Genomic DNA, 22699 nt, shown 5'->3' with positions numbered 1-22699 from the left:
CAAAGTGAGTGCTGCTGGCGGACTATAAGAAAAAAAGGAGGCCAGCTACAGGGGCAGACTGCACCGATCTGTGAGACAGTCAGAACATTCAGAGGAGGAGCTGAAGACAGGACAACAGTCCAACCCTCAGCCCCCAGGCTACGAATTTCTCAATCACTCTAATACAGTTTTATCTGTCAGTAAGATAAGTTAGTTTGATAGGTCCATATTATTATTTAATTGATTTGCTTTGAGGTGCAACACCACCTCAAAGCAAAGAAGACGGGTGTGGTTGGGGCCTTTGATGTGTGGATTTTCACATGATCTGAAAAAGTGGGTCTTTTTACCAGTTCTCTGGCGTCCTCTCATGTACTAAAGACGTGCATCTTAGCTTAATTGGGGACTCCAAATCGGCTGTGATTTGGAGTCGCCCCCGCCCCCCCAACCCTCCCTTTCACCCCCGACAGACAGCCGAGGACTCCAATAACAGCCAATAGTGAGTTTTAATTTCATGTTGGCAAATTTGTTTTGTCAGAGTGGGCGTAGCGCTTTCAGCATGATGGACATCTTATTTCAGAGTCTTCACGTACACCAAACCTCCACTACGCTACTGACTGAGAGGATGGTTATTAATCATGGTGTTCATTATGTTGTTAAAGTGAGACACCGGGTCAGTGTTAGGAGCTGCACTATAGCTTTCTGGATGTTTTCACTGATGTTGTCACTGCAGTGCTTCTTCTTCTTCTTCTTCTTCTTCTTTTTAGAGGAACTGTGGGACTTACAGGCTGTTTTTTGAGCTTTTCTTAAATTGTATGTCATCCAATGAAGCCCTGTCATATTTTGACCCATTTACCAGCCTATCAAATCGGGCCAGGCTTTTGATTTTTTACTATTCCCAAACCGTGTAAAAGCAAGAGATAAAAAGCATGCATTCAAGCGAGACTCCAGCAGCTGAAACATGACCAAGATCAAGCAGGAAATAGTTGCACTCTCTGCTCTCAATTTGCTGCAAATGTCACGACAATTAGACGAAAATAGCAGGGCTGTCTGCTCACCTCTGGAGCTACTTTCTTTAACTGCTTGTAGCTAAACATTTACAAAGGGTGGTGAGGAATGCCAGAACTTTTCAATATGGCATGTGTCATGTTTATTATCACTATAACTCTACTAGAGGAGGACTGTCACTGTGACTCAGATTAAAGAGCGGCAACACAAAGAGGTTATGAGACACGAGAGGCCAAACCTATCTGTCCGTATGCCATGCTGATGAGACGCTCATTGACCAGCTTGTCCATTTTGGGATTTCTTGGCTGTCGCTTCATGATGTCGCTCTCTGCTGTCTCATAAGCCAGCGAGATAGCCGGAACCTGGAGGGAGTGAGAGAGGAGGAAAGGGGAACAGAATTAGCTCACTTTAAGCACCTTTTGGGATAAATGTGCAGGGATTTGTCTTTGTGGCATCAGCACAAAGGCACAATGGCAGTGCCACACACACAGGGGAGACGTATCACTGTTAATGCAATCATTCAATCACACGTTGGAGAGAGAAAAGGGACTAAAAAGGGCAAAGACGGTGACAGAGAGCGAGGTGGAACGAGGCGACGAGCAGAGAGACAGATAGTGAATCTCAAGACATTCATAAAATAGGAGGGTAGGAAGGTCCCTGTAATAAAGATCTTATATTGGCAGGTTTTACCAGGTAAGCAACAGAGCAATATGTGTGACTTAGGGCCGGAAATCTCTGGGACTTAGCAGGGATTTGAGGTGGGGACTTGGCACACTGAGAAACTGAGCACATGCTCTGTGGTCTACAAATCCAGTTTGTTTTGGCGTTACACTCCTCTGACCCACAGCAGCAGCAGAGGGAGATGAGGATGTGAATACAGTGTGTCTGGCACTGTTTTTTTTTTTTGTTTTTACACCTCTCTGAACGTACGTGTGATATGTGTGATAGTGTGCAGCAGCCGAGACTTGGAGCATTCTTAAGTGTGCCACATCTCGCTTTGATAAACATCTTCTGCAGCCATCTTTTTTTTTTTTTTTTTCCACATGGCGGTGCTTGCTAAAAATAATCGGAGCACACTCCAAGTGCTGGTTGTCACTGCTAAATCTCAGCAGAGCCCTCAAGCCTGTAGCCTGGAGTTAAACTAAGCTGTTAACAAGCTGTTAACAGCCCCACCAGCAGACATGGGGAAATTTATAATTTCACTCATGTGCTGTACTTTGAGCACTTTTTGGGTACTTTAAAAAAATTTTTTTAAATATTTTCATTTTCGCCCTTCTACTCTTCAAAGACAACACCCAGCTGTTCACACCACCAGCAGTTATTAAACACACGCAGACACCTCACTTTGAAGGGCCGGGTTTTTATATGCAAAACAGGTGCACAAATTAGGTCCTTTTAAACTTCAATCATCGCATCTTTGAAGAGATTTCCAGCCAATAAAGAGCGCACTACCCTTCTGATCGCAGACAGTTAGGTAAACATTTGTCAACATGAGCAAATCTGTTCAGCTACAAAGACACCAAAGAAAGTTCCTTTTTGATGTCATCTTAGTAAAATAAGTGTAACTCCTTTATAAACAATGTGCGCCAGCTGTTCGTCATCTCAAACCCGTGGAGACCTTGCACACTTCTTCGCAGTGTCACATGAAACCATTTAGTATGTGCACCTCATTAGCTGTAAAACTTTTGCTTTCGGCTCGTTGGCTTGCATAAGATCCGTTTTCAGGTGCCACGCTAATGTCTGGAGGCCGAGAGCGAGCAAAATTAAAGTAATGAACACAATTGAACAAGTCCTTCTGAATGTATTCATTCTGTGATTCCTTTCTTTTGTAATGATGGATTACGCCCCTCAGGCAAGCAGCGTGCCAGCAACAATTTTTTTTTTTTGCTGGAAATACAATGGAGAGACTGGCATCTGGAAATGGCAAAGCTGTGAAATGTAAATCTGAATGTGAGTGTCACCCGGTCTTTGTTCTGCTTGAACAAATGGACGTCGGCTGTGAGCCAAAAGAAAAATTCTCCGACAGAAAAGAACAAATGAAACCAAACATTTGTTCTTTTTTTTTTACCTTCTGGTGCGCATATGTGACACCAGTATTAACACCATTGTCCTTACTGTCACTTTTAGCCTCCCTGTAGCTGAGCAAGGAATGCTAGGAATTACAATCAGAAGCATCACTGAAATTAGCCAACAATGCACCCATGCAGCCTCTACATTATACATCAGTGAATAAAGGGAAATCTAACACATTAGGTTGTATTTGTGAGCTGTTATTTATATATATATATATATATAAATAAGTGGCAGAAGTCGAATAAAAACTAAACATTTTAATGCAGAGAAATAGCATGCAAGAGTAAATAATAATAATTAAACACGATACGGGCTTGTTAAACCTGAATTTGGAAAGATCACATAAGGATGATAAGCCAATAAAGAGCAGGACATCCCTTTAGCATGTTTTTTTCAACATGCAGGCTTGTCTGATACAGAGAGCACAAGTGAAACTGTGCAGGTGAAAACACGGTCAGGGTGCATGGAGGAGAGTTTATCCTCTAAACTGAAGGTAGAAGTTTTCTGTGGTCACCCCTGACTAGAACAGCCGAAAGAAAGATAAAGGTTCACTTTGCTGAAAGGTCTAAGAAGCTTCGGCTCCTAAATCTAACCGAGCTGCAACTGGAGGAGACAGTCAACAAAAGTCTCTTGGGCCAAAGTCCGACTCGTCCTCTGGCCTCACCATGCAGGATGCTAGACTTTATTTATTTTCTGCTGCTTACCATGTCAGTGCCAAGGTCAATACAGAGGATGGTGACCGTTCCCAGAGGAAGAGGAATGCTGGCAATGATGAAGAGGAGGAAGGGTGAGATCTCCGGGATGTTGCTGGTTAACGTGTACGCGATGGACTTCTTCAGGTTGTCGAAGATGAGACGACCTGCGGCGATGGATCATAGATACACAGAGAAGAGAGAGGGGGAACGTTTCTGTGAAATATGAGTGCGTAATGATGTGATACTATGTACATATAATGAATACGTAATGCAGCTTGAACTCTGTCTCCTTCCTGGTTCATGAATTTTCCAGACTTGTTGAGTGGAGACCCGCCAGCTTCATCAGCATATCCACATTACAAATGGTTTTTCTCAGACCATATTAGCTAACCCTAGTTAAATTAAATAGCAGTCTCTGGAGGCAAAGTCTGTCATAGTAACTCCCAAATCAAATCCTCGGGGCAGGGCCGTGTCAAATCATATGTCTTCATAAGCACATTGTGGGTCAGTGTAGGTCTTCAGATGTCTGAAAGCTGACTGTTAGAATTGTACATTTTTCATTTAAATCTGTGGTAAAATGCCTTTTTTCCTCTGCTCTCAGTCCCTTGAGTGCCAGGCCTGCTTAGTGCTATCTCACGTCGCATTATTCTTCTGGATAATACCAGTTTAAAACTTCAGACATGACTGCTTTTCCTTTCAAGCCAGCGGGAAGCCGAGTCTCAAGTATGTCAAGACCTAATTAGGTGATTTCATATTTTTTTTTAAACTTTGGTCACAGTCTCAGTTTGAAATCAGTCATCAAGTATAACCATGTAATCTGTTTATTCTGGAGTATTTATGAGAACACAATCTGCACGACAACTCCACCCCACTCACCCACCCCACTCCCCACTCACCCTCCTCCACTCCCGTGACGATGGAGGCGAAGTTGTCATCCAGCAGGATCATGTCAGCCGCCTGCTTGGACACGTCAGAGCCGGTGATCCCCATGGCAACACCGATGTCGGCTTTCTTCAGCGCCGGGGAGTCGTTCACGCCATCGCCCGTCACAGCCACGATCGCGCCCTGTTACCCACAAGGAGACCGGCCAACGAAAAGTGTCAAGAGGAGAAAGATAAGTACCATGATTTAAGCTGTTCTCTCTCTTCCACTTCCCTCTGTTTTTCCCTCCCTTTCTGTCTTAATAATGTCTTTTCAAAGCAGCTCTGGGGAGATTAAATGAAAAATGGAACTGAGTTCACAGATCACTCGGTCACACAGAGTGAGAGTGAGAGAGCCGGTGAACTGTAGCATGACCTCAATATATGGGGACGTGTGTGAGTGCATTTTGCACATGAAAGCTAAAAAATGTCTTTAAGTCACGTATGTTTAAAATATAACTTGAAGACATACACTCACAAACAGGCACATACACACATTCATTCATTCAACCACCTGCACTAACAAATAGCTCGAGCACACACACACATACACACAAAAACTGTATTCAGCCTTAAATGGCAGGGGACACACACAGTTGCTTCTGCACACACACCTGCATTCAACCATTCCTCCAGACATAAACAGACACATTCAAGCATTCATCCAGACTTTATCAGAAACACACAAATGCTCGCATTCAAGCACATGAACACACTCATTGCAATTCAGCTCTCAATAAAAAAGGCCCAATCCTTCCCACACACACACACACACTTCTGACCATTGACCTGTCTCTGGCAGCCCTCCACGATGATGAGCTTCTGTTGTGGAGAGGTGCGAGCGAACACTATCTCAGTGTGGTTCCTCAGCAGGTCGTCCAGGTACTCGGAGCTCATGTCCTTTAGGTCCGAGCCGTGCACCACGCAGGCCTTTGCATCTCTGGGAAAACACACACACACACACACAGTCTGGATTCAGTGAAGAGCAGGGGCGATTACGCAAAGAGGTGCATTGACATTTTCCTTTCCACCCAAGTTTGTCTCATACAAACAATCTAAGAGCAGGAAACACTTCCTGTTAGTCTCCATGTCTAACAGAAGAGTTATTTTGGAAATAAGTTTGGAGGAAACAAAATGAGCCTAACACTGACAATGTTTAATCTGTACATTGTGTGTGCAAGAGTATTTCTTAGCAAAGCAATTTGTCCCCCTGGAGACTCACAATCACTCATCTCCTTTTTCATTTTCATTGTAATTTTCCATTATAACCAATAACTATTGTTGTTTCTATCTATTGTGCTCTCTGTACCCCCCAGTGCATCTTCAGACGGGGATCTTTGGAACACTTGTTGCAGATTTCTCTCTTGTTGTCTCCTGTCAAGGAGTCTGATTTAAAGGGCCGTGACACACTGAGCAAACTAGCTGTCCCAGGTTTGCGCAGTGTGTCTTGTACCTCAGGCCCTGAGTTGGACCCATGTTGGCAGATTTTTTTCCCTGTTGAGCAGATTGAATCAGAAGTGGAGCCTGCTGAGAAGACATGGCTATAAAGATTGACAAGCCAGTAAAGAAGAAGAGAAAGGAAGTGAGTACAACAAAGTCCAGTCAGTGGTAAAGCAGGACTGGTGTGAAAATGGTGTTTCCATGTTGATTATCTGCAGTCCTTCTGGATTCCCTTTTTGAAAGACAAATACAGATTGTATGGAGAGTTATATCCTTTTCAGGGGAAAGGTTGGCGATTGTCTTTACCCACTTTGTCCTGAGTTACAGGGTCATTGGGGGGACAGGTGCCTATCCCAGCTGCCAGTGGCTTAGAGGTAGGCTAGGTTTCGCAGTCTTTCGCAGGCCTAACACAGAGAGAGACGCACAACCTTTCATGTTCACACTCACACCTACAGCTAAATTAGAATGTCCAGTTAACCTAATATGATGACAGGTAGACAGAGAAAATCAACCTCCAATCAAACCCCACACAGAAGAACAGCAGGGAGTAAGGGCACAGTGCTAACCGCTGCACCACTGGGCCACGCCTAGGTACAATAATGGCCTTGTTCATTTAAGACTGTAGCAAGAGATGGCAGTGACAGAACCGGCGTTCTGTCCAGGATGTACTTCACCTCTGGCTCAGTAAAAGCTGGGGTAAGCTCCAATGGGACACAATGGGTTAAAACAAATGGATGGATGGATGGAAAAATGCAGACTCTGAAGTGGGCCCTGAACACTATCCTGACCCAGATGAAGAGAGGGAAAAGCTATCCCACAGTGGCATGGTCCCACACAGGCTTAAACGCCGAACGTATGTGCCCGGTTTAAGTTCTTACCAGGAGCTTTGTGTTCATCTATTTGAGTGGTATCTATTTTTGCATATACTTCTATCCATTCATGATATTTACCACATACACACACAGGTAGCAGACACATCACTGCCGACATACTCAACTGCTCACACCATCACACAGAAAGTTTTCCCTTTAATGCCTGACCACACAGCCAAAACCTCCCCTGACACACACAGACACACACACAGACACACACCTGGGGTCGACTTGGCTCAGGGGGATGTTCAGCCTCTCAGCTATGTCTTCAACCGTCTCGTTGCCCTCAGAGATGATGCCCACACCTTTGGCGATGGCCTTGGCCGTGATTGGGTGGTCCCCAGTCACCATGATCACCTGACAGGAACAGACAGAAGGTCCCATAAATCCCAAAGCGTTATCACATTAAAGCCCTCGTCTGTGTGTCATGTGTCACAGCATGCCTGAGCTACCGTACAGCATGGGCCTCCAGGGCCACTAAGTCATCCGAATGTGCCGTGTAGTTACATCAGAAAGCATCGGTGCTATTAGAGGTTAAAGGTTCAAAGCTGACAGCATACTCCAAAGAAAACACTTAGCTGCTGTGTTTACACAAAATGAACACAACATTTTTTATTCTTTTCTTGTATATTAACTCGGCTTTGACTCTCTTTATTTTTGACTGGTTATATTTTGAGTAATTCTCTTCTGTTGTATTCTTGCTGCTGCTGCTGTAACATAACAATTTCCCCCTGCGGGATCAATAAAGTATATCTATCTATCTAGCTATCTATAAAAAATATCACGTTAGTGAGCAAAAACAGGAGCCGCACTCGGTCACTGTACTCTCCACAGGCCAGCTAGTACTTCCCAAAATACTCGCACATCCTCATTCATCAACCCCTGGTGCACCTGCGGCAGGTAACAATAAGTCATATGAGTGTGTGGCATTATTTCCCTTCCAACTAAGCATCCCCCCACTTCTTTGTAATCTACCACTACCAGGATCTGAACTTATAGCACTGTGTGCTGGAATATATTCAGACTCAGTGTGCTTTTCTGTCAGTGGGGAAAGGTTAAGTCTAAAAATAAACAAAGACTCTTAATCACACCTTCAGTGCATATAGCACTAATTTCAGCTTGTTTCCAGGATATACCCCAGACCATTTTCTATATATAATACATATGGTGCCATTATGAAAATCCCCCTTACTGCTATAATTTCCAGCAGAACATGGACTGAACACACATTAAAGATAATTAAAGCCAGATATTCGCTTTAGCTTCCTCAGAGTTCAGCTGAGAAAACACACCAGATACTTATGTTCTTTCACCAGTCAGACCTTGACTCACAGGTCGTCACAGTCTCCCTTCCTTTCTTAGGGCTAATGTTCAGTTTTCCCTGGTTGGGTTTGTTCTTCATGTAGTTCGTTCATCAAAAATCATGTTTCATTGTGTGTGTCTGTTTGTTTTTTACTTCCTCTTGTATGAGCGCACGCTCCGTCAGTTTGTCTGTGTTATGTTCCTGTAATCCTTGGTAATCCTTAGTCTCTTGTACTTGTACTTAGTTACTTTATTTCGTGGGCCTCTTGTTGGTTTGAATTTTTTGGTCTGTGGATTTTTATGAATGAAACTCACCTTTGTTCACTGAGTTTAGGGCCATCTGTGTTTGGGTCCTCTAACCTGTAGCCCCCTCCAGACTTAACATTTTTGGACGTTGATGTTTTAGATGAGGTGCAGCCGATGGGAGCCATTTTCTTGCTTTTTAACTAATGTCTTACTGTTTTTATGCCTAACCTTAACCAGTATGGAGTTAGGGTGTGCTGAACCCTGGACTCCAGAGTGAAAGTCACAGTTTGGGTACAACTGTCAGTCAAGGAAAAGCCCTTAAATAACAAAGCATCTCACATTTTTAGCCCAGCTTCTATTTTCTGAGCAGTGAGGACCAGAATATCTTTTATTCATTTTATTTATTCGTCTCATGAACACAGCATGATTCCCTTTCTGTCTATTGTATATAACTATAAAGCATGTTGACGCATGTTTCGGTGATAAAATTAACTTTTTTTTATGTGTCAGTCACTTCAGTCAAACCTTACTGTGGATTTATATTAGAACTGATGTTTGTGTTCAGCTGATATTTATTCTAAATATTCCAAGCTGCACACATCACCAGTAAATTGCATTGTAGTGTATAATTTCCCATGTGCACCAAAGGTCACAGGATCAACATTATACAAAACATGGAGGTCCAAGGTTATTTAATGGACAGAATAAATACTCATCATCATGCCATACTCCACACTGTAATTTAATGTAAACAGACAATCTGTTAGTGTAGAAAAAGAAATGAAAGAAACACAGAAAGTTCCTCCTGCAGAAAACGTTATGACGTCCCCATTTTTAGCATCAGCTCCAATTTCCTCACTTTAAAAGCAGCTCCTAACATCTGCACTCACTTCCGCCTCTGGTCCCTTTTCTTAAGCCAATTACAGTGTGTCGTTCAAAAATCTATTATCAAGGTAAGAATGATAACTACTGTACCTGAAATTACACCATATTTAGTGGTTCCCCCTCATCCTGCTCATTATCCGTTTTTATCCCTGTTGGAAGTTGTTGAACCTTCCTGCGGCTTATTACGCTTCAAACACACAACCTGTGCTCCGTGTGTGTTTGATTAACATATAATCACATTTTGTAGTAAATCTACTTTTTTAAAATCCTTTATTTTTTTGCTATTTTTAGTCATTTTTTTGACTTATGCAACCAGATCGATTTCCTATCTGCACACTATGATTCATTTCTGAAGCTGTCACTCAATTGTCCCTCAGCACCAACACTCAGGCTGTTGTGTTACAGTCGTGACCTCTAACCTGGTGTTGTTGTCTGTTGTTTTTGAAGTTGTTTTGCTGGTGTTGGTTTATTCATGGTTTAGTTTGGTTTGTTGACTTACTGAAAATCCTGCTTCAATGTGAGAATTGAATTTCTTTGTGTGTCTCTTGCTTCCTTTGTTTTCCCCTCCACTCTGATCCACTCTGGGTTGTTTTGATTTGTGTTTGTTTTGAACCTTTTGTTTGTACTTTGTTAGGTTACGTTACTCTTGTAGCATCGAGTGATTGGAAATAAACAAACGGACAGTGTCATCACACAAACTTAATTTCTGAGCTTTAGAAGGAATAATGTAATCATATCAGGCAGTGGGCAAAGCTCAGCATCTCAGATCATTCCTATTAAATTCCATACCCACATTATCACTTGTCATTTGGACTAATTTAAAAAGACAAAAAAAACCCGATAAATGTGGCCTCAGGAAAAGGATTTTCAGGACCTCCAATGAAGGTTGAATGTGTGGAACCAATTACCTTGATACCAGCAGAGCGGCATTTACCAACCGCGTCAGGCACAGCTGCACGCGGCGGATCAATCATGGAGATGAGACCCAGGAAGCAGAGCTGCTCTATGGGGAAGTTTTGGTCGTCGCAGTCGAAGGCGAATCCTCGAGGGAACTGGGATGAAGACATATTCGAGTGGCAGAAGCCTGCAGGAGCAGAGGGATCAGTGAGGTGATGGTTCATAACTGACTCAAATGACTTCTCAAAGTGCAGCTTCTAGCGGGGGTAAGAACAGTCTTGACGTTTTCGTCCTCTGATATCAACTGACAATTTCTACAGAACTTTAAAAAGAAGAGAAATTCTTCTATTTACAGTAAGACACACTACAAAGAAATGTAAATATTAAAAATGTATGAAGGCTTTCAAAGACCCGTTCAGAAAACACATGGTCCGCTGGCTGCAGCGATCCTTCGCCTTTCACAGTATGCATACAAATCATTTTTAATTTTAGATGTATATTCGGAGGTTACAGGTCTGACACACAAATCGGAACAGCCACTTTTTATTAATTCATGATCCACATCCCCTCAGATATGTGTCTCTCCAATCCCTACAGAGCAAAGCAAAATAAAACGCTTCTGATAAAAACCCACATTCAGTCTAAAAGTGGATTGTTTTTTTTTTTTTGTCGTGCAAAACTCAGCCCATTACCACCATCACCTAAGGCTAAAGCCAGACTTAATAATTTACATGATTTGAGCGGTCTCATTCCAAAAATTACACTATTCCACATTCCACTGTTGTGACACCTACTCCAAGGAAATGATGATAGCTCATAATTATTACCTATGGCACTTTTTAAGAGATGCCAGGTACGTTTTTCCCTCAAAATGTTGTCAAAATGATGACATTTACAGAGACGGGACGCAGAAGTGCAAATATCAACTTCTGCTAATGATTTTTTTTTTTTTTTTACCCAAATGTGTTGTTGGCATTTTACAAGAAAAGATGATATTTCATTAAATTATGTGCAGAATCTGAGCTGAATTTAATTGCCAGTCCAGAGCCAGGTAATGATTCCTTATAGAAAACCCACCGGAAAAGCAACACTTTTAATATTCATCATATCATAACATGAGTTTTGCCTCAGTGTCTCCTGCAGAATGAGGTTTTCTCCTCCACATATTCTCAGACAAGATGTAGTATGTGACCTACACTGTGTCATACAGCCTCTCATATGTGTTAGTTATAAAGGTGGAGCTTAACGCTGCAGGGCATTAGATCTGCATCAGCATTCATAATATAGAACATTTAACATTGTACTGAGATAAGTAGTGATATTGATAAGGTCATCTTGGGGGGTGAGGGGTAATGTTTTGTTGTCATAATAAATTATGTTATAACAAAAAAAAACATTTCAGATTATAATGTGATAAATGGTATATTGTTATAATGAGAAAAGCTTATTGTAATAACATTATGAGTTCATACATTATAATAATGTAAAAATCTTGTTATTACATAAACAAAACTTCTTGTTATAACAAGAAACTTTTCACACGGATGGATGGAGCTTTCAGATTATCTATCCATCCATCTGGCAAGGGCGTAGATTTGATTTTGACATTGGTGGGGACCAGTGGTGGAGGAAGTACTGCAGCTTGGTACTTAAGTAAAAGTACCAATACCCAGCAAAATATATACTTAAGTAAAAGTGGAAGTGCTACATCAACAATCCTACTTAAGTAAAAGTCTTAAGTACTTTTAAATGTACTTAAAGTATTAAAAGTAAAAGTACTCATGCACCACATATATATGATTGATTTCCATTGCAAAGGATCTGAACAGGTTAAAATAATCAAAGTAAAATGGAGCATGTGTAGTTAATGTCCATGCTCAGTCCAGAAGCAGCTGTGGACAGGTCTGTGTGTCATGAGGCAGGCTGTGGGCATCAAGTGAACAGAGAGGCTGCTGATAACAAACAGGCATTCAGCATGTTTACTGTGTCAGTGTTCCTGCTGTAGATTCATGTTATGATTCATGTTCATCAGACATTCATGGATGGACCTGTGTTAGCAGACAGCAGCTAACTAGTTAGCTCACTGAGCCAGAGCACCGGCATCATGACTGAGGCTCATTATAGAAACACAGCTGGCAGCGTGACACCAGCTCCATGCAGAGTCTGACCTCACATCAGTCCAGCACTATGTTCATCACATGGAACAAGGAACTACAGACACTGGAGACATGTAGTGGAGGAGAAAGTATAAAGTATGCACTATTATTTCTACTTAAGTAAAGTAGAAATACATAAAAATTTACTTAAGTACAGTAACAAAGTACAAATACTTAGTTACATTCCACCACTGGTGGGGACCAGAGTCCAACAACTGTCTTGCATGTGTTTCGGTGCTGCCAACCCACGTAACTACACACAGCAGGGAAAGGCACAGCCAATCACATGGCTCTATGTGTTACAGTAGGACCAGAGCCCTTTGGTATAACACTATCAGAATCAGAATAACGAGGGCTTTGGGTGGGACTAACCATAGGAGGACATCTATTGGTAGAATGTCAGAAAAGAATGAACTTTAACCCTTCCTCCACCCAATGAGAATCTGTTACATTGTTACATACCGAGCACTCTCTCTCCCAGTCCACCCAGCTCCAGGTAGGCATTCTGGAAGGCCTCCCTCCACATTTCATCGAGTGGCAGCTCCTGGCCATTGATCATAATGGTGCTGCATCTGTAAAAATATTTAACAAACTTACTGTATATATATATATATACTGTACATATGCGTAGTAATCAGATTACACAAGAGCACAACAGAAATACACCTTTGAAAACTCACTGCCAGTTTTAACTGAGTGTTAACTGAGTGTTTCTGAGGGCACACTGGAGGAGCCGCTAATCAGGAATCAGCACTTAATCAAGCAAAAGATGAAAAACTGTGGAACACCTGGTATAAGACTCCTTTACTGGAGTGTGTTCATTTCATGCTACCTTTGTGTCACAGAAAAAAAAACATTACTGTTTACTGCATTCATCTGACAGCAGTAAGTAATTTAAAAACCTACTGCAGTAAATGAAGTCACCTGTCAGAGAATAAAATCATTGATAAGTTATGATTTGTGATACTTTAGATTTCTTCTTATTTTCAGTAAATCCAGCCATGTGTTTATGTGTTACACTAAAAAAAGCCTCTTTAGAAACCATGTTTTTCTTTAGAAACATTTATATTTTATGTTTGACACACAATGAACTGCTAATATTATTTCCCATAAAAAAGGAAACATGCAATATTCAGTAAGAACAACATTTTTTTACTAGTTCTGCTGACAGCACTCGGCTGAGGTCAGGGAAAGATTGTAATTGGCCACTTCACAGTCCTTATGCTAACTTAAGTGCAACAAAAAAACATTTATTTTTTGTTTTTATTTGGTTTTTGTACTCTCACTAATTAAAAAAAACAGCCAGAGGTTTCAGATCACAGATCAGACACTTCAGATTAAGTAAAAACAATATAAAAGCACTTCAATCCTGCATTCATCTTACCTTTATTTATTAAAAAAAGACAGATTCTGGCTGAAATATTGAATCATTTCAACATTTATTAAAATGAGACCCTGTGAAAGACTCAGTGGAAAGAAAGAAATCCTACTTGGTGGAGCTTTTAACAGCTCATACAAATCTGAAATGTGCCCCAGGCTCCTGACTGCTTTTTGTAAAAAGCCCCAAAAAAAGGTTGGAAACCACTGTTAAAGGCATTGTGCAAGAAAACCTCTCAAAAGGCAAAAGTTGCATAAAATAAGGAACACTGTGCTTAAAGACTACACGAATTTACACCACCAATAACAGTCAGACGTGGTAGTAGAGTCAAATTAAACTGCGTTTGGAAACAAAGAGTATGAAGCGAGTTTTTTATCGTCTTTTCACAGCTTTGAAAAAGACAAAAACAGCTCAAAAGGTCAAAGGACACATAATCGATTGATTATTGATTAACTAACCTGTCCAGGATTCTCTCTGGCGCTCCCTTCATGACCAGAATATGACCAGAGGGATTGTCATCCGCTTCGTGGACCGAGAGCTTGAAGGAAAGGAGGAGGGGCAAAGTCAACATCATGAGGATTTGTTTTGAAACAACATGGCCGGTTGTTTCTCGATGGTCATAAAATATAGTTTAAAGGCTCACGTTTGTGCCAGCCATCATTGTGGGAAGTTGCTGTCATATTTTTTCCAGGTGGTTCAAAAATAAAAGTCTTATCGCAGCTGACTTGACTGAGTGTGAGCTGAAAGTCATCCCTCAGTTGAAGGAGCATTCATTCACATCTATTCCTGTGCTGTTACACCTTACACTAGCTTCTCCCCTCCACCATAGAAGCACACACACACACACACACACACACTCCCCCAGGTAATTTGTACCTGAGTCACAGCATATCTAATCTCAGAAAACCAGAGCAAAATTGCTTTCCCCTCCCTTCTACACATAGCTTCCTATTTTAAGTCCGGGAACAGGTGCACTAACACATGCAGGAACTCCTTTGTTTGCTTCAACATCTCTGCTGTGTTATACATACTATGGTGCAAATCTCCCAACAGGCTGGGTGTGGGAAGTGACGCAGCGCCCTTGAGCAAAGTGCTGAAGCTTTTCAGTGACGACTTTATTATTATTACTTATTAATATTCTTATATGAGACATTTAGAGCTGCAGAAGACAAGAGTTACAGCACGGGATGTGATGTTTGTTTATCATCCTGTTTTATCAGGAAAATAATGGTGTTATTATGTTTCTGTTTCCTGGTTAATCTCATAAGAACTCACTGTGGAACCTCTAACACTGTATAGGTAACATGTTGATAGATTTGTTCATATTATCCTACCAAACCTTGTTTCACCAGCAACAGTTCTGTTATGTAAACAGGAAGTCTTAATTCTTTTTTTACTGCGACTGCTTCAAACAATGCACTGAAAGGCAGCGACAGAGCAGCCAAAGCCAACCAGTTCACAATACAGATGTATCTCTCCGACATAAATAAAACACATTGTGCAGAGCTTTAATGCTGCAGCAGCTTTTTTTAAATATATATTTCTGCAACCAACAATGCTGGGTTTGTGGCGAGCTGGGACGCTTCCAAGTACCAACATGTGCAACAGCATGAATGTAAAGTAGGGAGTCGCTGTAAAAGAGCAATCATGGAAACGGAAAAGGTTAAAAAAATGAATATGCAGGGGTGGTAAAAAAAAAAAATGTTCTCAGAGCAGCGAGGAAATAAAAAAATACTTTAAAATAAAACTATTATTATTAAACTATCATAAATTCCATTTTAAATAAATGGAAATAATATATATATATATATATATATACATATATATATATATATATATAAATAATATATATAATTATTACAATATATATATATTATATATTATGTTTGCTAACACATATCTTTCAACGTTTTGGGGTTTGGAAGTGAAAAATGAGAAATGAGCGTCACCTCGGGCTTGTCGTCATTTCACATTTTGCCAAAAAAATTAATTGAAAAAACAACAACAACAACCGGACTGGAAAACAAAAACACACACTCATCACACACGCACACTAAAAAAAACAGGCTCTGGATTTCACTGCACAAAGCTGTGACGTGACCTCAGCCCCTGCAGCCATACCTGGTACTTGTTGGTGGAGTTAAAGGGGATCTCTGCCACTTTGGGGTTTCTGGCTCTCATGTCACAAACACTCCCACAGCACACCTCGATGCATTTCAACAGAGCTGACTCTGATGCGTCCCCCGCAGTCTCTCTCTAGGGGGAAACACGCACAAGAACACATTAGCACAGTCACTCACATATAATGCATATTAAGGAGTGTTTGTCTGTCTCTGCGTTTATCACACTGCAGTGGAGGGAGCTTGGGATAATGTGTTGTTTAATTGATTAAAACAGTGCCTGTGACACCTGAGAGTTCTGCCTTTACTTCCATTATGGCTCCCATACATTATGCAGGTGGAGGAGAAGCATCTGCATCATCACTGCTGTTCTTAAAGTTATGGGACAATAAAGAAACTGGACGCTGGCCATGGATGGATGGAAATGAAGAGAATACAGGATGTATAAATAAATGTTGTTAGAGTTAAAGTTAGAGGGATGCATGAGACCATTGCCTTTTGGCAATAATCAATAGCAAGTGGCTGCAAACAAATAAATTAATGCCTGAAGGAAATTCATAATTTTTTTCCGTATGGTATTTTTTTTTAAACAGACTCGGGTTAAGAGGTGAAAATTGATCCCTGTTGAATGTGCAGTTTGAAATATCTGAACCAACAAACAATAAAATAAAAACATGTATTGCGGCTAAATATGTGCAGATGTTGCAGTCAGACATATTTTAAATATTAACTTAAACATTATTCTCTTTTTTAAAATCCACCTTCATAAAAATTCCATAATGATACCGACGAGTCGACCCACTCTCTCAGCCAATTTATTAAAATCGATGCTCTGCCGGCTGACCCGACGCCCGATACTCCGGTGGGAGTCAAACCAAGACAAGGAATTTCTCTTTGTTTCTGTTTATTCATTCATGAACAACCACGGGAAAACAAGGACACACGCTCCACAAGATTTGTCCTTGTTTGTGCCTTTTCATGAATGAATAAATAGATCAAGAAAATTCCATTTCTCTGTTTTTCCGAGTGCAGATGGGGACTCGCTCCTGTAATGGTAAAGGAGCCTTGACTGCTGCTGCGTTAGAGTGCTGTCGGGAGACACGTCTGCTGCTTAATGCAGGGAGGATGAGGAGGAGGAGGAAGCCCGGGCACCTCCAGGGGCAGAGACAGGCTGCAGCGCCGGGGTCTGCTCCCCTCGGAGTCAAGAAGCCGTAATCCCTGCCACTGAGAGCCACGCTGAGAATGTCTTCAGGTCAATGTAGCACAGGTGGGAGGAGGGTACAGCACTTGGATATTATTGACTTACCCAACCTGCAGGGCATGTTTGTGTTTCAGTGCAGGGGGGTTATTTCTAGGGGTGCATGGGATTATCAGAGAAGGAGGCTAAGCATGTGAGCCAGTGTGTGTGCAGTGCACTTGTGTCAAGCAGTACTGACAAATTATTTTGGTGTGTGTGTGTGTGTTTCCCCCCTGTGGCTGCCATGTAAGATGAGCTCACCACAGAAGAGAATAAAAACTACATCTGCTGGAGTACTGCTCAGTTCCAAACATTGCTTCAGCAAATCCATGTTATGTTTTATATGTTTTATCCCTTCTGCAGGGAATACTGTCCTTTTTACCTCACTGCATTCATTTTCATTCATTATTGAACCATCACACTGGTTCAATGAATTCCTCAGGCAACGTTTCTTTACTGTACACATTAAGACGCCGCCTACATGTTTATTTTATTGTGGAAAGAATTTAAATTAAGGTCTTTTACTGTTTTGTTGCTTTGCAGTGGTGGAAAGTAACTAAGTATTTGTACTTCGTTACTGTACTTAAGTACATTTTTATGTATTTCTACTATACTTAAGTAGAAATAATAGTGCATACTTTATACTTTCTCCTCCACTACATGTCTCCAGTGTCTGTAGTTCCTTGTTCCATGTGATGAACACAGTGTGGACTGATGTGAGGTCAGACTCTGCATGGAGCTGGTGTCACGCTGCCAGTTGTGTTTCTATAATGAGCCTCAGTCATGATGCCGGTGCTCTGGCTCAGTGAGCTAACTAGTTAGCTGCTGTCTGCTAACACAGGTCCATCCATGAATGTCTGATGAACATGAATCATCACATGAATCTACAGCAGGAACACTGACACAGTAAACATGCTGAATGCCTGTTTGTTATCAGCAGCCTCTCTGTTCACTTGATGCCCACAGCCTGCCTCATGACACACAGACCTGTCCACAGCTGCTTCTGGACTGAACATGGACATTAACTACACATGCTCCATTTTACTTTGATTATTTTAACCTGTTCAGATCCTTTGCAATGGAAATCAATCATATATATGTGGTGCATGAGCACTTTTACTTTGAATACTTTAAGTACATTTAAAAGTACTTAAGACTTTTACTTAAGTAGGATTGTTGATGTAGCACTTCTACTTTTACTTGAGTATATATTTTGCTGGGTAATTGTACTTTTACTTAAGTACCAAGCTTCAGTGCTTCCTCCACCACTGTTGCTTTGTGATATGATCTTTACTTGTAGGAGATAAATAAGTGTTTAAACTTCTTTGAATGAATCCATGAAAGAAACAGATTACATTATTTCAAAGATTATTGTGCAAATTAAGAAAGCAGCATGTCATGAAGGTAAGATTCTTCATCACTGGTGTTGGCACGCTGTACGGCACCAACACCACCATGGCTGTCACCTCCACACATTTCACCTCCAACTCCAGAAAAACCATTAAAAAAGGTGAAAATCATGTCTTGTCACGTTGAAAGCTGCGGCTGTGTGAGAGTGAGCTCAACAGTGAATTTCTTCACTCACAAAATAATCTTTGAAACTGACAAACACCATATGTGTATTTTTATAATCCCATTCAAATGGAACTGAGAAAGTTTTCTATATGTTTATAATTATATATATTATATAACAAACAACAAGACTAGTCCCTGTGAATTTCCACCTCCATTCACACACTTGTTCCTGTTAGTTTTAAGTTGCTAATAAGGAACAGCACAGATAAAGAATGAAAGAATTTAGCAGCGGAAACACAACAGAACATGTCAGTGTCTGTCAGCAGCTCTAACAAGTCAAACTGCTTCTAGGTCTTTGCATTTTTCCATAATTTAACTGGCTCATGTTATTATAATAGTTTCATACTGTCGTCTGCACAATGAAGTCTATCAGACATAATAATATTAACAACATCACTGTATGGCTAGTTGAATGTTCAGCTTTGTCATGATAAAAATAAAAACATTTTGGCTGCTCTTTTTTTTATTAGCCTATTTTTATTTTTATGTATCGCTGCTTTACTGTAAGTGAGGGACCTGCACACTTGCTTTTTATACTTGAGTGACAGCTGATGTTGTTAACTTCACCCTACTGGCAAACCATGTAGGCGAAATCATGTCTTATGAATAATGTGCATGTATTATTTGATCTGGGTCCACAAACAGCCTGCTGTTAACGTCCTTGGATTAGACTAAATGTATTTTTTACTGCGCTGCTGTGGAGGATCATTCATGAGACTGAAGCATCAATGCAAAAGTTTTAGAGAGATGCAGCTGTAGCGGAGGAGGTTAGTACCATCGGGATGGGAAGGTGCTCCTGATCGGCTTTGAAAACAGCTCTGTTGCACAGGCCGGCCACGCGAGACAGAGCAGCCCAAGTATTGGAGCTCCTGTCAAAACCCGAACCTGAGAGGAGAGCAGAAGGAGCAGTGTTAGACTTTTTTTTAAAGAAGTGGATCTCATGCAGTATTAATGATACTGACTTAACTCTAAGTTCACAGAGTAGCACTGGACATTATTGCTAAATAACAAAATCAGGGTTAGTTAAGTTGAGCAATCACTTTTTTTAATTCCCCATGGGGGGGGGGGGGGGGGGGGGGGCATTCATATTTTACCAGATTGCTTTAAAAAAATAAAAGTTGCCTGGAAATCACTTGTATAAAATTCTTATCCCTCCCACCGAATCAAACTGAAATGACCTTTAACTCTGCTGCTGGCACCTGCATTCATTTTTCATATTTCCCTACACCCTCTAGAATGGCCTCTGTCACTGTTATTGTGGAAACAGAATATGATAGTGTCATACTACACACAGAAAACTGTGGATGTTGAGCTGGAAACAGTGAAGTGCAAAAGGCCAAAAAACCTGCAACACACTGCAAAAAATAGCCTCTGTGCTTCAGTTTCAGTTGTGCAGCCACCGCTGGCTACAACTGACTCAGTATTAATTAGTATGCATGGAACACCTGCTTTTCTTGAAATTTGGCTGTTTTTTTTCACCAACTGGTGGGAAACATGAATCTGATTGGTTCTGCAGCAGCAGTTTTGCTGCAATTCTGGGGAAAAAAAAAATCCTGTTTGTCGCTGGGGGTTGTGCCGCCCACTGCTCACCACTGCTCAATTAATCCAAGCAGTAGAGTGACAAGCCACATTGGTTGGCGGTGTGAACGTTGGACAGATGAATTTCAGCAGGTGGTTACACTCCCTCCGCCCCTTTGCGTTTCCACACTCTTATCTCTCTCACTCTCTCCTCCTTTTTCTTTTGCTTCCTCCTCCTCCTCCTCCTCACTTTCTTTTCATTTCCTTCTTACCAGTTTGGCCCTCGGTGGTGTCCGCCTCGTGGATCTGGTTGTCGAACCACATGTGGGCCACGGTCATGCGGTTCTGGGTCAGCGTGCCCGTCTTGTCTGAACAGATGGTGGAGGTGGAGCCGAGAGTCTCTACGGCCTCCAGGTTCTTCACCAGACAGTTCTTCTTGGCCATTCGCTTGGCAGTAAGAGTCAGACACACCTAAAAGGACAGTGGGAGGTGAGGGGGGTGAGGAGGGAGAGGAAGAGGGAGGGAGTGAGAGGAAGAGGGAGGAAGAAGAGATAGGACGGAGAGAAGCAAGGACAGATGATTGTTAGTCGACGATGGGAGAAAGCATGTGTACGCAGCGGTGCGTTCAAGTGTCTGCATGTGAAACCATGCGTGGACCAGGTGCCTTGTGAGAGTGTGTGTGTGTGTGTGTGTGTGTGTGTGTGTGTATTTGGTTGGCTGGTTAACAGCAGGTGAACAGAGACATAAAAATACGATGAATAGACATATTCCATATGTTGTGGGAGACGCATCAACACACATTAATTCAAGCTGACTTCACAGACAGCAACAAACACTCACACACATTACACCACACAACTCACTGTATATATTTAAAGTGAAAGCAACTAAAGAAACCAGTCACTGGAAGTTAATTCATTTTCTGTGACCAGTGAAATGTCGACTGATGGCATTTCAAATGCCAGCTGGCAACCACCCCGACCCGCACTTGGTGTATTGTTGCAGAAACGGCTACACTTCAACATTTGAACAACTTCAACACTCGGTAATAAATCACTTTGCTCTGTTCCGTTGCATCATTAGAGCTACGTACACCTCACCTCGCTTCTCACTGAAGCTAAATGAGTTTTAGAAAAAGCACAGGTGTAACTAATAACATTGATGATGGCTCAGTTCCATGTGGATGTGCCAGTAAGCCATGACAGTCAGCCAGCAGGCACAATACCAGGGCTCTGGATCTGGCACGCTTAAAGCTGCACTAATCAATATATTTATGTCAACAATGGATCAAATGGCCGAGCATAATGTGAAAGCCGTGGCTCGAGATGAAAAGCCAATGGAGAATTAACACCTGACTCTGCCTTTTGGTTTTGAAGTCTTTGTACCTGATCGCTCAACCGCAGCTGACACAAAGCAAGCACAGAGCAAACTGTCCCAGGTAGTCATGCAGTGTTTCTCTATTGAGTGTGGCTCCTTTAACAAACTCACGGTGACGGTAGCCAGCAGGCCCTCAGGCACGTTGGCCACAATGATGCCGATGAGGAAGATGACGGCCTCCAGCCAGGTGTAGCCCAGGATGAGTGACAAGACGAAGAAGGACACGCCCAAGAAAACGGCCACGCCCGTGATAAGGTGGATAAAATGCTCAATCTCAATGCTGATGGGTGTTTGCCGGACCTCAAGCTCAGACGCCAGAGTGGCGATGCGGCCCATCACCGTCCGGTCCCCGGTAGCAATCACGATGCCGCGAGCTGTACCTGCAGGGAGGGACGATACACTGCATGGGTATATCTTTAAAGTATAAAGGTGCATTTTGATTTCACAAGGGTCAAATGGCCTGCCTGGTAACAGCGTGGAGCATAGTGCAGAAAGTGAGCACTGTATTCTGTATTTAACAGGAAAGAGGCATGATGGGGAGATGATGGCTGGATTTAGAGTAGTGATAGATGGGAGGTCAATTACAGGTGTTGGCCTGTGATTGATGGCCAGGCGGACAGGGCAGATGGCAGGCTGAGAGGGACGGATCTGAACCACCTAAGTAATAATAAGCATCTCTATAGTGACTATACTTTATTACTGCCAACAGAAACTGGATCATCTGCAGTATTCAAGAGAGTTATTGGACTAAAAACTGCCATGTACACTTATACAAGGATTTATATTACATGTTAGTGTGTTCAAAACCTGAATAACCCTTAATAACAGCTCCACACTGAGGCCTAAATACTCAACAGAGAGAATAGATTTCAAATTATATCAGCCTTATAACAATGGGCTGATGACAAAGATGTAACTGAATCTGTTCTAAAAATTCCCAACAGCAACTGAAGTGAACGTACTGTAATCATGCGGCAGAATATGGACACATCAATAACTCTTCTATGCACGGCAACCTTCAAAA

General features: G+C 41.7%; 1 protein-coding gene across 1 annotated transcript in view; it reads right to left on the bottom strand.

The window, feature by feature from the left end:
• Positions 1-22699, bottom strand: part of atp1a2a (ATPase Na+/K+ transporting subunit alpha 2a) — a 37229-nt gene that overhangs the window by 3684 nt on the left and 10846 nt on the right. The window contains exons 8-19 of the mRNA XM_028426991.1: positions 21787-22055; positions 20571-20769; positions 19556-19665; positions 15970-16104; positions 14307-14386; positions 12933-13042; positions 10326-10501; positions 7205-7341; positions 5462-5612; positions 4649-4817; positions 3762-3916; positions 1223-1346 (exon numbers count right to left, since the gene is read on the bottom strand). Coding sequence (XP_028282792.1) covers positions 1223-1346; positions 3762-3916; positions 4649-4817; positions 5462-5612; positions 7205-7341; positions 10326-10501; positions 12933-13042; positions 14307-14386; positions 15970-16104; positions 19556-19665; positions 20571-20769; positions 21787-22055 — 1815 coding nt within the window. The remainder of the gene's footprint in view (positions 1-1222; positions 1347-3761; positions 3917-4648; positions 4818-5461; positions 5613-7204; positions 7342-10325; positions 10502-12932; positions 13043-14306; positions 14387-15969; positions 16105-19555; positions 19666-20570; positions 20770-21786; positions 22056-22699) is intronic.

The sequence above is a fragment of the Parambassis ranga genome, chromosome 17, assembly GCF_900634625.1.
Source record: "Parambassis ranga chromosome 17, fParRan2.1, whole genome shotgun sequence".
NCBI lineage: Eukaryota > Metazoa > Chordata > Actinopteri > Ambassidae > Parambassis > Parambassis ranga.
This window is presented reverse-complemented; position numbering and strand designations above follow the sequence as displayed.